Here is a 15,934-nt window from a genome sequence, read left to right as displayed (position 1 = left end):
TAAATAAACCAGTGGATCTCCAAATGGTGTCCATTACACACTTAAGCTGAATACATTTCATTAGAATTTCTAAATTTTATGTAGTAAGTTCAATGACCATTTATAAATACCTTTTATACCACGAAATGGAAACAAGAGGTTTCTTCTTTGTTGCTCTTTTTGTCTTCTTTTATTTGTCTGGTTTGTCCACTTCTCTGTCTTTGAGAGGGGAAGAGGAACACAGAAATGGAGGGACAAACGGTGCATAAATGCATCAGTGGTACTCACAAGACACTATATTGAAATGAACCCTACAACTTGCGGGAAGGGATGGGAGGGAAAAACTGGGAGAAAGCAAGCAAAGAGGTGACATTGTCCAAAAAGAAATGTTCTCATTACCTGACTTACGTACTTGCAACCCCTCTGTACACCACCTTTATAATAACCATAAAAAAATTAAAAGAGCCAATTCCTCCAAAATGTCATTTACATATTATTATAAAAAATTATCTTTGATAGAATAATCCTCACCTTTGAAGAACATATTCACAGAACACATTTTTTCATTCCATAAGTCTATGTTTCTCAACATTTGAAGAAAGAACTCTTGTTACATAAGTAACAAGATTGCCTTGTTACAAGAGTCCTAGAAACAGAGTGGGCTTGTTATTGTGAAAGTAGAATCTGTCATTGCTTTGGTTTATAAGAAAGATAATAGGGCTGGGAAGGTGGCTCAGTGGTAGAGTGCTTACCTTGCATGCATGAGGCCCTGGGTTCGAATACTCAGAACCACATAAGCAGAGAAAGCCGGAAGTGGGGCTGAGGCTCAAGTGGTAGAGCGCTAGTCTACAGCTGAAGAGCTGAGGCCCAGAGTTCAGGCCCCACGACCGACAAAAAAAAAAAGAAAGAAAGATAATAAAAATATTTAAATGCTGCTCCATAGTACTAAATCAATACAAAGGGGGAGAAAAAATCACACTTTAATCACTATTAGTGGCAGAAGTTAGTATCAATGAAGGCAATTAAATGAATTAAAGGATCTTCCGAGATTACTCAACTTACCAAACGCTGCTGTTGGGAGCAGGCAGAGGGCTGGTTTTCAGTAGTCCCATGAATAATGGGGGTGCCCCACGGAAGTGAATGACACCAGCCCGTGGACATGTCAGGGGAGCAGGTCTGTCCTCTTCTCCCATGGCCAACACCAACTCCAAACAGAGACACTTGGCGGATACAGGAGATAACAAACCTACCTTTCTCTTATCATCTGAGTCTTTCTCTTTCCTTCTCACCTTCATTTCTCATTTTCTGTGCTCGGATCGGAGCAGCAGGCAGTGTGTCAATCTCATGATCTTACTTTTTCAATCTGCTTTTCTGAGGTACCTGAAGCTGGACCTGCATAAGACAGGGTATTAGCAAAATCAACACGCCTTTCAGAACTGAACATGGGGGGAATCCCAGGGGCATGCACCGTCATGACTTTGACCACCACACTACCCACCCACAACTCACCCTGGGGGTCTCCATCCAGGCTCCACTGATGTAGCGGGAGGAACGAAACACAATTGCATTTCTTGATGAAATGCTACCTCTTTCAGAGAACTGCCTATGTGCAAACTGGCACTGAGAGACCACGCATTTTCAGCCACTGACCTGGGCTGGCCTAGCTGTCTTTGGGGCCCCGCAGGGGTCCCTCTCAGGCAGAATTCCTGCGTCTTATTGAGGAAGTCAGTCCAGCGTGCAGAGAATACCCAAGCCCCCCTCTTTCTCCTCCTCCCTGAGGGATGCCTTTCCTCCTTCCTCCACTGGGTGGGGACAGGAATCTCTGAGCCCTTACCTCTCTTCTTGTCCTATTTCGCTTCCTCGCCACCAACCTGTGGGACCACTTAATGCCCTCCACACTTCAAATCTGCCTTAAAAATGAATGGATCAATTTCCAATTTGAGTAGACAGGTGGATAGAAGTACGGATTCTAACATTGGGAAGAGGATCTTGAACACACATCTGAGATTCAACCATCTATCTAGCTCCTCCTGAAATGCCAGCTACCTCTGATTTTTTTTTCAACAATGACATGAGGCATTTCTGGGAGTTTCCATTCAAGGTAAACCTTTTAGATTCCTAGTTTCTAGTCTTTGGCTGTCAGGAACCTAAATAGGGTAGTAACTTTTTCTCTGAGCTAATAAATACTTTGTTGGTGGTGGTGGTGGTGGGGCTTGAAGTCAGGTCCTAGGTGCTATCCTTGAGCTCTTTTCAAGGCTAGTGCTCTGCCACTTGAGCTACAGCTCCACTTCTGGTTTTTAGATGGTTAATGGGAGATAGGAGTCTCACGGACTTTCCTGCCTGGGCTGGCTTTGAACCATGATTCTCAGATCTCAGCTTCCTACATAGCTAGGATTATAGGCATGAGGCACCAGCACCTGTCTCAAATAAATACATTTTTTAAATGCATTAATTAAAAGAGGGAAAATTGGCCACCTACAATCTACAGTGAGCATAATTTCACTTTCAAAGGACATTCTAAACTGTCAAAAAGCTATAACATTGGCATAAAAGGCAGGCAAAAGTTTTAATGCCAGAATAACAGGCAGGCCTTTCAACTGAGATTTGGCTTTCTTAAAAAAAAAATCTCACTATTTTTGCTTGTGTCCATTATTCCATAAAGACAAGCATCACCAGCCTGGAGTTTAGCAACAACAGAAAGTGAAGAGCCGCCTAAGGCTGCGTGACCTCTGACAGCTCCCCCAACCCCAGCCCTAGTCCCCTGGGTGCAGCTTGCAAAGAAGCTGATAGGAGGTGGGGATGGGGCCAGCCCGCTCTACGCTTGTTCACACCATGGAGGACCTGGTGTGAGCAGAGATGTGACCATCAGCCATTGCAATAGAAAACAGCTACAAAAAGCAGAGACTAGGCAAGAGTCCCAGATCTCCTACAAAGCACACACATGGCAAATTAAAAGCAAAATGCCCTGTGAATACAGTTGAATGCAAAATGCTAGGCAGAGCAGCCGTGTAGTAAGCAGAAGCTTACTGAATGCTGGCCAGGAGGAAGAAGGCAAGTGGTTCTAACCTCTTTGGAAAAACAGCTGCTCTCAATTCTCTAACTGTCCTTCCCACGGGGTCCAAAGAGGCATCTCCTGAAGGACCACCAAGCTTTTCATGGGGTACAGGCCCCCCCAAATAAGCTCCAGGCAGACTCGCAACTCTGGAATGCATGCAGTCGCAAAGCCCGGCATTTCCAACTGGAACAATTACTCTGACATTCGGTTCCTTACCCAGCTTCCACAGATCCACTGCTAAACCATTGGTGTTCAAGGTGTAATCATTGGCCCACAGCAGTGGGGTACACGCAGGAATGTGTTAGACAGGAGGAATCGCAGGGCCCACACACACCAGAGCTGATGAGCCAGCAGCTGATGGTAGCTGGGCGCTTGCTCCCTGCGCCTTGAAGGCACATACATGTGTTTAAAGTACTATTCTGAACAGTATGAACTTCCAGGAGCTAGAGTCCACGTTTCCAGAGCAAGGGGTGGAAGAATAGAGAGCCATCTCTTAACATATGCACTGTTTTAAAACTCGTTTTCTTCTGCTCCCCGGCCCTCAAGAATAATCGGGTCCTTGGGGGCTGGGAAAGTGGCTCAGTGGTAGAGCGCCTGCCTTGCATGCTTGAAGCCCTGGGTTCAACACCTCAGCACCATATAAGCAGAAAAAGCCAGAAGTAGCACTGTGGCTCAAGTGGTAGAGCACTAGCCTTAAGCTGAAGAGCTAAGGGACAGAGTCTAGGCCCAGAGTTCAGGCCCCATGACCGACAAAAAAAAAAAAAGAATGTTTTGTAATCTGCTATCCCTGTAGCCAGAGAGAGAGAGAGGGAGGAAGGGAGGGAGAGAAGAAGGAAGGAAGGAAGGAAGGAAGGAAGGAAGGAAGGAAGGAAGGAAGGAAGGAAGGAAGGAAGGAAGGAAGGAAGGAAAACTATTAGTAATGAATTATTATCTAAACCAAGGTCATAAAGATTTTTTTTGTGGGGGGGGGGCGGGGGGGGGGTCTGGTCGTGGGGCTTGAACTCTGGGCCTGGGTGCTGTCCCTCAGCTCTTCAGCTCAAGGCTAACGCCCTACCACAGCGCCACTTCTGGCTTTTTTTCTCTGCTTATGTGGTGCTGAGGAATCGAACCAGGGCCTCATGCATGCAAGGCAAGCGCTCTACTACTGAGCCACCTTCCCAGTCCATAAAGATTTATATCTATATTTTTTCCCAAGAATTTTATAGCTTTACATTTAAGTCCTCAGTCAGTACATTTGGATTTCATTTTTGTATATGGTATGAGGTAGGATGCAATATTATTCTTTTGCATATGGATATTCAGTTATCAAACACTATTTGTTTAAAAAGATCATTTTTCCTCCCACTTTAAGTTGTCTTGCATAAATCATTTGGTCAGAACTGGGGATGCAGCTCAGTGGTAGAGGCCTTGTCTAGCATGCATAAATAAGGCCCAGACATTCAGATTCTGGGTTCAACTTTAAGAACCATAATATATAGTTATACTATATAGTAATATACAATATATAATATATACATGTGTGGATGCATAAAAATTAGAATACATGTAGTTGTGAGTTTGTGTGTGTGTGTGTGTGTGTGTGTGTGTGTGTGTGTGTGTGTTGTGTCAGTCGTGGTACCTGAACTCTGAGCCTGGGAGCTGTCCCTCAGCTCTTCAGCTCAAGGCTAGCACTCTACCACTTGTGCCACAGCGCCACTTCCAGCTTTTTCTGCTTTGAGGTGCTGAGGAATCGAACCCAGGGCCCCATGCATGCAAGGCAAGCACTCTACCACTGAGCCACCTTCCCAGCCCACATGTATTTAGTTATATGTATGTATATACATTTACTTATGCAGCTTCCTTTTGCTATAGTGCTACAGAGAAGAACAACAGGAGCGGGATGGACTTAAGCTTCTTTCTGAAGATATATAGATAGATACAAATATATATGTATCTAATTCAGACATATCATTCCAGTTCTGTGCTAGGCAGGAGATTTACTGGAAGTGGGATTGCATGCTCAATTAAGGAGAACACATAATAAAACAAAAGAAAATAAGAAGCTACATAATATACCAAGAAAAGAGAGCCTGCATGCCTGGGTTCGCTGCATGAGGAGCAGATCCTCCACACAGGCCGGTTTGGGAGAGCCGCTACACTCTGAGTTTCTCTCTGCCAGCGATCGGCACTTGTCACGGGCTTTCCTCTACCAACAGATGCCTAAGGGAATGAGAGGCAGCCCAAAGCCACTGTTTGCTCATCCTCCTTCTTGAGTAAAACTGGAATGGCAAAGTATCGCTGGTGGTAGGTGAGCAGAGACTAGTGATTCATTCCTGGTGAAACTTTGGGCCGAATTCCAGAAGGCAGTGTACTTTCAGGCGGGGTGGGAAGAGGATTTGCATGTCTGACATCACCCAGAAGCTCCAGCCCCGGAGCATATAAACAGAAGGAGAGCAGGGCCTCCACGGTTACCTGTTCCAGGCCCAGGTGACCTAAGCAAAAGCCAAACCATGGCGGTGCTCTGTGCCATGTTGCCAGGGCTGGGACTGTTCCTGTACCTGGGACTCCACTTCTCTTCTGCCACCGAACCCCCCCCCTTCCTCCTCCCAAACAACAAACTGAACTGCCTGAACTTTAGCATGGTCCTCAACACCACTCATCCGAACATCAGGGTTGAAAAAGAAGAGCAGTCAAACTTCCACATCTACACAGGTGAGTAGCGGCCAGGCTGTCAGCCAGCCCCAAGGTCTCCTAGCAGAGCTAACTGAAACTCCATCCCTCCCCTAGCTACACCAAATAAGCTATCTCTGAAGCAGGTAGGAGATGGGAAGTCGGTGTGTGGGGACGCTTTCTGTCTGTTTCCCCCATGCACACTTGAACCTCGGGAAGCATAAAGTTCCCGTGGTCAGATTATCTGAACCCCAATGAGAGCACAGCTGGAGGAGGAGGAAGAGGAGGAGGAAGAAAGGGCGGGGCATTGGATTCCTGGAGGATAGGAATTGCACCAGAGCAGAGTATAGTCTCTTCCCACCCGCTGCACAGAACAGTTCCACTGTGGGTGGCGGCAAGCACAGGGCCCTCTCTAGAAGGAACTATTTGCATTTAATCTATGGGTGAAAAAGGTTGTCACCTTTTCTAAGAAATTCCACGACTTGTTCGGGGACTTAGTGCTAGTAAAGGAGCCTGGGGTCAATGCTCACTCAGGCTCTTAAATCTGTCTTTACATTACTGTATGTGTGTGTGTGTGTGTGTGTGTGTGTGTGTGTGTGTGTGTATACATATATATATATGTATATACACATATATACACACATATACATATATAGGTATATATATATACACACCTGCATGCTAGTGCACATGCATGCCTGTACTGGGGCTTGAACTCAAGGCCTCACCCTCTCCCTTAGCCTCTTTACTCAAGCTCTTCCACTTGAACCATAGCTCCCCTTCTGGTCTTCATGAGGGGTAATCAGAGATGAATCTCATGGAATTTCCTGTCCAGGCTGGCTCTGAACCTCCATCCTCGGATCTCAACCTCCTGAGTAGCTAGGATTACAGACATTGAGCCGCCAGCTCCCCAGCTCGTTCGTAATCTAATGTTTTTCTTAGAAGTTTCTGGAACACATTGTATAAATACCCTTTGGGGTCAGCCAAACCTACCTGTCAAGAAATAAGCTGATTGATTTTATAAGAGCAGCAGCGTCTTGAATGCTTGCTTATAAGTGCATTTAGGCCTCCTATTAATCTACTAGGCAGATCCCACTATCTTTCACGTCTTGGAGATGAGAAAATGGCACAGAGGCTAAGTGACTGTACTCAGTCACAGAGCTCTGGGAGAGGTGACACGGGAGGTGTCCCAGATTTCCAGCCTCAGAGACCCAGCCCTGGCCCTCTGTACATCTCACCACCAGCATAAAGGCAGCAGCCACTCCCAACTACAGGCTGGAAACTGATCGAGGGGCAAACACCACTCTCCTCCCAGTTTCCCATTGAGAACGGAGGCGTGTATAAGGTGAAGTCTTCCCCAAGGTCACTAGACTAGAACAGAGCTCATATCTGACCCTAAGTCACACAGCCTAGGTTGATCCTACTTCTTATCTTACCTCTAACTGCCATCCCACCTCTCTCAAAAGTCTAACCGATCTTGCGGAGACCACCAGAGCCATCGCCATACCCTGGGCTATGGATTCGGCATGCCGCTGGTCAGAGGTCGTGGTATGCCTGCACACTCTCAGCCTGCTTCTCTTCTTTCTTCCTTTTCCCTGGGGGCTGCCAGTGAAGGCCCTGATGTAAGAAAACACATCCTGAGGCGGAAGCCTGCCCGTGCTACGCGTGCGCGTGCTTCATCAGATCCCATTTCACAACTGAAAACTGGGAGGCTGTCTGCGGGAATCTGCCGCACCTTAGGAATGAGTTCCATGGAGGGTGCAAATCGTCTGCCCGGGGGGACGAGGAGATCTGGGTATCACACACACAGGTACACAGCAGGCTCCACGAACGCTCCATTGCCAGCATTCAGGCCTTTGGGAGATGCTCACCAAGCCAACCACTTCTCCTTATGTTGGCTTTGAAATTCTTTTCCATTTCAACGTTGTATTGACATCGGTAAATCATGTGTGTAATAGCTTAGCAGATCCCAGAGAGCGCTGCAGCCGAAGCAATAGCTTAGAACAGGTGACCTAGGCCTGTTAGAGATCAGGAAAATAAATGCTTAAACCAAATAGGGTGTGGTGCATGCCTGTAACTCCAGCATTTGGGGTGCTGTGGTGGAGGGCTATGCGCTTGAAGCCAGCCTGAACTACCTAGTGAGTCCTGTCAAGGAAGGAAGCGAGGGAGGGAGGGAGGGAGGGAGGGAGGGAAGGAAGGAAGGAAGGAAGGAAGGAAGGAAGGAAGGAAGGAAGGAAGGAAGGAAGGGAGGGAGGGAGGGAGGGAGGGAGGGAGGAAGGGAGGGAGAGAGGGAGGGAGGGAGAGAGGGAGGGAGGAGGGAGGGAGGGAGGGAGGGAGGGGGAAGGGAAAGAGAAAGAAAGGAGACAAGGGGAGATAAAAGGAGAGAGGGAGGGAGGGAGGGAGAAGGAAGGAAGGTAGAAGGGAAGAAGGGAGGACAGGAGGAAGGGAAGGAGGGAGGGAAGAAAAGAAAAGAAAAAGAGCCCTTGATACCATAACATTTACATGAAGATTGCACGGGTTAGCATCCATCTCCAGTCTCAGCTTCTACAGGCCAGAGGGACATGATTCCACCCTTCTTCCTCAACTCTCAGCTTAAAGAACACCACACCACATTCTAGGTGGCCTCCAAGTACCCAATGATGGGCTGGCCGGATGCTGACACAGCTGAAAACACAGAATGTAACAAAGTATCTGACTCCACAGCGAAAGACAGAAATGTCCCATGTGTGAGAGGGAAGGGGGGCTAGGTCAGTCCAAAGGCAGGACCTGAGCAGGACCTGAGGGGTGGGCGTGGAGAGGGATGTATCATGAGAAAGAAGGAAGTATTTCAGACAGGCAGCCCAGCCTGAAGTAAGGTCAGGACTAGGTGTGGGCCAGGTGTGGGCCAGGTGTGGGCTAGATGTGGGCCAGGTGTGGGCCAGGTGCATTTGCACAACCGGGAGTGCAGCTGTCCTAGAGAAGAACGCAAACAGCAGAGAGAGGCCAGACTCATCGGGTCCTGAAATCACCAGCTGGCCATTATCACTGACAGAGGCAGAAATGGCGCGGCTTTGGCCAGGAGCGTGTCCTGCTGGCTGGGCTGCAGGATAAAATCTGGTGTGGCTAACTAGCGTGTGTTGCAATGCAGGCTAAGAAGAAGAACCTCAGGCAGGAAATCCAGGAACACAGGAAAGGGAGAAAGGAGGACTTCGCCCAAGGGGAGAGGGGGAAAACAGAAGGGGCAGGCAGGAAAATGTCCTTGGAGGGGTGACATTCTTATGACAGATTCCTATGACTGCACATGACACCAGCATGCATCATCCTCCTCCTCATGCACACATGTAGGACAAATGTCAGGTCCTCCCTGAGCATGACGAGAAACGGGATTTGAGTCAGCTGCGTTTGCTTAAAGCGGAACAACAAGGCCAGAGAAACAGAACAGGCCAAAAACAATGCAAGAACAATTGTAATTGTAATTTATCTCATATCTATCACATAATAAAAACCTTTACAATTTTCTTTTTAATCCTCCAAGGAACCTTTCCAGATTAGGTATCATTATCCCAGACAATAAGAGATCATGTCCTTAACTCCAGGCCCCTAACTAGGACAGGTACAAAGTAGTTGCTCAACAAATTTTAAAAAGAAAAAAAAAATGAAACCAGCCAGTTGCTGATGGCTCATGCCTGTAATCCGAGCTACTCAGGAGGCTGAGATCTGAGGATTACCATTCAAAGCCAACAAGGACAGGAAGTTCATGAGACTCTTATGTCCAATAAGCTACTCAGAAAGAGCCAGAAGGGGTGCTGTGGCTCAAGTAATAGAGTACTAGCCTTGAGCCCAGAGAGGCTCAAGGACAATGCCTAGGTCCTGAGTTCAAGCCCCAGGACCAACACACACACACACACACACACACACTCAAACCAAAGCCGGGAGGTGACATGGCTTGCTTCTAAATGTCAAGCCGGAAAATTCTGTGTCAGGTTGTATTCCTGTGGTGACACACAATCCATTTCCTTTTCACAACCGAGAAATCTCCAGAGGGATTCCAGGTGGCTGAGTGGCCCTGGAAGGCTAGCATGGGGGAATTTATTCACAGGGCTCGTGGAAGGGAGAAAATGAAGAGGCAGGCTTGCAGTTCACCCTGCTTCAAGTGTGAATGCTGCACGGTGCAGGTATCAGCAGTCCCCGGAGCGCATGCCAGGCTGGGTCACCGGGGACACTCGTCTAGGGGGTGTATTTGTCTGCTCCTTGGAGGAGACCCTTGGGCTCAGACATTTTGATCTCTTGTTGGGTCACAATGTTCCTGAGGCCAGGAACAAGGTTTGGCTTTACTTAGCAAAGGTGTTTCCAGATGTTTATAGAACACTTCCCAGGAGCCCACCTGGCCCTTTCCTGACTATCCCCTAGCTCTCCCTGCGAGGACCCCTGCCCCCTCCCTCCCCCCCCCCCATTTCCCCTCATCCTCTCCTCCTACAGCTAGGCCCTGGCTCAGTGAGGTGTTCCGTTCAGGACCTCCACCGGCTATGTAGCAACACCACGGCGGGAAGAGGCTCCTTCATGAGCCTTGTATTGCAGAACACTTAGAAACACCAGAGAAGCACTGGGAAGAAAACAGAAGTGAGCTGTGATCTCATGACCAGGAAAGCATCACAGTCAATATCTCCATAGATGTCTCCTTCCATTCCCTAACTTTTTTTTTTTAGGGGGGGGGGGGGGTGTCTTTCCTAGGGCTTGAACTCAGGGCCTGGGCACTCTGCCCTTGAGCTTTTTCACTCAGCGCTAGTATTCTACCACATTGAGCTACAGCTCCACGTCCAGTTTTCTGATGGCTAATTGGAGATAAAGAGTCTCATGGGTTTTTTTCCTGACTGGGGTGGGCTTCGAACCGTGATCCTCAGATCTCTCCTGATGAGCTAGGATTACAGGCATGAGCCACCAGCACCTGACTCATTCCTCAACTTCTTCATAAAACTGGGACCATGTGATGCACACGTCTCCTCTTAACTTCACCCCCTCATCCCTGGGCTCCCACCGACAGATGGCTAACTGCTTTCTCCCCACCCTCTCCTCCTAGTGTTGGTTCCTGTGAATGACCAAGTCAGCGCGGTGGTCCTGCAAGCTCTGGAAAACAACGGCTCTTTCTACGGCCGGTCAGTGGGCATCTGGCTTGGAGCCAGCAAGACATGCTTTTTCAGCACAATTGGGCGCTATGACATCAACACGCCGAATGCCACGCTGCTCAGGGCCTCCTGGAAAATCCCCAGTCTCGTGCCTCCATCTCAGATCAACATACAGTAAGGACTTCCCAGCTTTTTTTTGCTTCACACGTTTCCATTTCATGAGGGCTGTGTGGGGTTTGGCATTAACCTAAGAGGACAAAAACTGCAGTCTGGGTGTGTGGTGCCTGACCTCCTGGCTGGAGGAATTTAGTCAAAGACAGTCTAGAACAAATCAGGAATTAATATGTGCTCACTGAGCCATAAAGGAAATAAACACAGGGTGAGAAAGGGAGAGAGAGAGAGAGAGAGAGAGAGAGAGAAAGACAGAGAGACAGAGAGACAAAGGCAGAAATGGGAACTGGACGTGTGAATTCCAGAGACCCTCACCCTATCTCTCATTGATTTGCCCTCCAGGGTCTTCATTGTCAATCACAACAACACGGCCACCTTCTCTTCCAGGACACTGGACAGAGGTGAGTTGCTTTCCTGCCCATTTGCATACCCAATCAGCCTGGAAATGTTCTTTGTGGATGCCCTAAGGAAAAAAAAGGAGACAGGGAAGGGGGTCTTCGAATCATGCATTCCCGATACCAGTTAATTCTTCCAGCACCCCTGCACCTTGCAACCTACATAAAATATGTTCCCAGGGCTGGGGATGTGGCTCAGTGGTAGATTGCTTGCCTAGCATGCATGAAGCCCTGGGTTTGATTCCTCAGTACCACATACACAGGAAAAGCCATAAGTGGTACTGTGGCTCAAATGGTAGGGTGCTGGGCTTGAGTAAAAGAAACTGAGGGACAGTGCCCAGGCCCTGAGTTCAAGCCCCAGGACTAGCAAAAATAAAAATAAAAATCCCCAAGATTTCTGCAAATTCCAAGAAATTTTTACAGTTACCGCTGGCTCCAAAACCTCTGCTTCTAAAAGAGACATTTCTGTTCCGAACCACATAGACATCAGGATGAAAAGCAACAGCCCCGATTTCCATAAAGAATCCCCACTCTGCAAGGGGCCAGTCGGTGGCTCACACCTGAAATCCTCACTACTCAGGAAGCTGAAATCAGAATCCAAGGTTCAAAGCCAGATCAGGCAGGAAAGTCCATGAGACTCTTATCTCCAATTAACAAATTTAAAAAGCCAGAAGTAGGGGCTGGGAAAGTGGTAGAGTGGCATGCATGAAGCCCTGGGTTCGATTCCTCAGCACCACACAAGTAGAAAAAGCCAGAAGTGGTGCTCTGGCTCGAGTGGTAGAGCGCTAGCCTTGAGCTGAAGAGCTGAAGGACAGCATCCAGGCCCACAGTTCAGGCCCCATGATGGGCAAAAAAAAAAAAAAAAAAAAAAAGCCAGAAGCAGAGCTGTGGCTTAAGGGGTACAGTGCTAGCTTTGAGCACAAAAGCTCAGGGACAGACTTTTTAAACGATGGGGGTGAGTGGGAAGAGCTGCCCACAAAGGGAGGGTACCACACAAATGCTGATGGTCTCATCAGTACTACCACCGCCAACAGGAGGAGCTTCCACTGGCTTTTTACAGGCTGTAGCCCCATCCTCATCCTTTACTAAGGCTCCTCACCCCTCCTCTCCCTTCTAGCCCCTGCCCTTTCACCCACCCCCCTGCAGAGAGTTAAAACAGAAAGACTTCAAAAGACACAGACTTAGAAAATATCTGTGTTCCCGGTTAGGAGTGTGGCTCAGTGGTAGAGTGCTTGCCTAGCGTGCATGAAGCCCTGGGTTCGATTCCTCAGTACCACATACACAGAAAAAGCCAGAAGTGGCTCTGTGGCTCAAGTGGTAGAGTGCTAGCCTTGGGCAAAAGAAGCTCAGGGACAGTGCCCAGGCCCTGAGTTCAAGCCCCACGACTGACAAAAAAAAAAAGGAAAAGAATCTATGTTCCCAATACCACACAAAGAGTCAATAGCAAAATGAGGACCCTAATTCTAATCTTAGGCTTACTTAGACTTACATCAAAACTAAAATGACAGATTTAATGGTATTTTTAAGTACATGATTCACAGAACAGGAATAATTAAGTCTTTCTCAATGTCCAAATAACAGGACTCCCTCATGAGCCCCAGAATACTGAAAGTTACCCATTGTCTTACCAGTCACCCAGTAAACGTGTGTTCAAGGGGGATAATTATTTCCAACAACAACTTTTTTTTTGGGGGGGGGGAGGGGCGGTTCCGGTCATGGGGCCTGAACTCTGGGCCTGGGCGCTGTCCCTCAGCTCTTCACCTCAAGGCTAGCTCTCTACCACTTGAGCCACAGCGTCACTTCTGGCTTTTTTCTTTTTGCTTATGTGGTGCTGAGGAATCGAACCCAGGGCCTCATGCATGCAAGGCAAGTGCTCTACCACTGAGCCACCTTCCCAGCCCCTCCAACAACAACTTTTAAAGCGATTATACCTAGAACAACTATGACATAAAAGTCTTAACTTGCTTCCTTGGTGGCTTTCTCTCTGGAGAAGACTAAGATGTCTTCTTCCTCAAGAACAGTTTCAAGATGCATAGAGGTGTAAATGCTAAAGGAGATGTTTGTTTCTAACCCAGGCCCTAGTAACTCCATGCTAACAAAATCGAGTTTGAAAAAAAGAGGCAGGGCATGGTGAGTCATGCCTATAATCCCAACACTAGGGAGGCTGAGGTAGGAGGATGGAGAGCTTGAAGTTAGTCTGGGTAGTCTTACATAATGAGATCTTGTTGAAAGAAGAAAGTTATGGGTCCAACTCTGGCTCCATACAAATTCTAGAGAAATATTCCTCCTGGGGGTTTCCCCCTAAATGGCCTAAAGACCATACCAATCAGACTAGAATGCCAAAGGCTGCCCAGGGCTGGGAAATCACTCGACAGGTTCTCTTCCTCCTCCTTCTTCTAACCAAAGAGTTTTCCATTGGTTGAAGTTGTTTCAAAGGGGTGATCTCTATGGTCACTCAGATCCTTGCAGTGTCAAGTCCCCAGCTCCTTTTCTCGGCATCACACAAGGCCTTAGGACTACAGGGCTGGCTTCGCTGCTTCTCCTAGAGCTCTCCTCAGAGAACTCGTGTCTATCTGGTCAGATCCCTGCATGTAGAAATGGTAGCACCTCAGAAGCCATTGAAACAGTCAGGGACCTGGAACGTGCATCTTTCTCCTAACTTGAAAGCAGAGATGGCAGTTCTCAGATCTAGCCCTTGATATTAGCAAGAAAAACTATAGCACTGTGCCGCTCTGGATTGGATCTGTGTACTGCTTAATCGAACAGGAAAGACATGAAGGTATCTGAGGGCGGCCTCTTCACCCCAACAATAAATTCATAGACATTCAATAGGTCACCCTGGAGCCTCAAAGGACTGTGGGTAGGGACTTAATGATTTTGGTTACTTTACCCTTGTTTCCACTTGCTGTGACCCTGCTGTGCACACCCCAGACTAAACTCTGCTCCAGCAGTCAGCGTCCCTGCTGCATCTAGCCCCACCCACCACCCCACAGAGGGTCTCTCTGATACAATGGGGATTTTGTTTGTTTTCCAGCCATGATGACAACCTCCACCTCCTCCTCCATGACTTCCAGCACCAGCCCAACTACCAAGACTGTCTCAATCACAATGTCCAAACCCAGGGCCAAAACCACGACCACAAGCACAAGAAGTCTGGCCGTCCGAGCTTTCAGTAGCCCCATTGTTGGTGCCATTCACATCTTGTTCGTTTTCCTCATCAGCAAACTCCTCTTCTAAGGAAACCCAAGAAAGCCATTGTCCGGCCTCCTGGGCATCTCTCAGACCAGGGCTTCAATGCATGCGAGTGAAGGCTCTGAATTTTCAAACGTGCAACTCCACTACCGGCCACTGCTGCAGACCAAAGACTCATGGCCCTCACGGGGGACTTGGGTGACACAGATAGTTCCACCAGATTTCTCAGGGCACAAAGCACCTGCCCTTGTCATGACACGGAATCTGCCTGTCAGATTCACATGTCGTCAGCAGCTCTGAACTTCTGTGCATTGCCAAAGGATTCCTCCGGCCCTTGTGAGTTTCTGGAGGAAGAATGCTTCCTAACTTTCAGGATGATCTCAGGTTCCTGACCCAAGCTACTCTGGTTACACACAACTTCTGACTTGTGTTGACTCCAGGAAGACAGGAAAAAAGGAGAACTGGCTTCTGGCAGTTCCCAGGTTCCACACCAGTAGGTTTTGAAGGGCAACAGATTAGGAAGGTACCATGTGAGCAGCTAACTACAGGGAAACTTACGCTCTACGGGCATTTTTCTAAATCACTTCAAGGAAATGGTATTTTGAACAAGAATAATGAGTGTGTTAAATTCAAGCAGTTCTTTAATGAGTGATTGACTTTCAATAGAGGATGGTATCTAATTTTACTCATTTACATATTAAAAACTAATGGAATGATGAGTGTGTATTATGTTTTCAAGACAAGTCCTAAAGACCTAAATGTTCATTGTCTTCCCATACAAACAGGTCATTTGCTACCTAATAGCAATTTCCAGTAAGAAACGGGCAAGGTATTTCTAAGACTTAGAATACATTGTGAAACCAAAAGAAAGCCTGGTATTTCCAACAGTGAGCATGGTATAAGGAGCAAATTTCCCTTTAATAATTAGGCTATCTTCCAGAGAACTGACACCCTAACATGATATAGCTTTCAGATTGCTCACTATTGCTCCTTCTCCCACTATTAGGACACCCTGTGACATTCCTCACGCTCCCTGCTTTGCCTGCAGAATGCCTCCTGGGCAGCTATTCAGGCTGCTTACTCAAGCGTGCTCTGCTTGACTGGTTAAATGCTGTGGAGACCTATTGGCTACCATTCTTTTCTAGCATCCAAAAAGGACCTGGGGGAGGAGGGAGGGACTCACATCTGTCATCCTGCCTCCTTAAAGAGGCTGAGTTCTGAGGATCTCAGTTCAAAGCCAAGCCTGGGCAGAGAAGTCAGTGAGACTTTTATCTCCAAGCAACCAACAAGCCAGAAGTGGAGATGTGGCTCAAGTGGTAGAGTGCCAGCCACCTTTGAGCAGAAAAAGCCAAGTGGGAATGCTAGGTCCTGAATTTAAGTCCTAGTACCAG

The 15,934-nt window shown here is 47.7% G+C and overlaps 1 protein-coding gene across 1 annotated transcript; it reads left to right on the top strand.

Annotated features, from left to right (window-relative positions):
- Window positions 1-5,500: 5,500 nt before the first annotated feature.
- On the top strand, window positions 5,501-15,240 carry Plet1 (placenta expressed transcript 1). The gene is made up of 4 exons (XM_042682902.1): window positions 5,501-5,725; window positions 10,740-10,959; window positions 11,299-11,357; window positions 14,386-15,240. The coding sequence occupies exons 1-4, from the start codon at window positions 5,524-5,526 to the stop codon at window positions 14,586-14,588; spliced, it is 684 nt and encodes a 227-aa protein (XP_042538836.1). The 5' UTR covers window positions 5,501-5,523; the 3' UTR covers window positions 14,589-15,240.
- Window positions 15,241-15,934: the final 694 nt, after the last annotated feature.

Source organism: Dipodomys spectabilis, unplaced genomic scaffold, assembly GCF_019054845.1.
Source record: "Dipodomys spectabilis isolate Male_0828 unplaced genomic scaffold, ASM1905484v1 ptg000076l, whole genome shotgun sequence".
Lineage (NCBI taxonomy): Eukaryota > Metazoa > Chordata > Mammalia > Rodentia > Heteromyidae > Dipodomys > Dipodomys spectabilis.
Note: the sequence above shows the minus strand (reverse complement) of the source record. Positions and strands in the feature narration are given on the sequence as shown.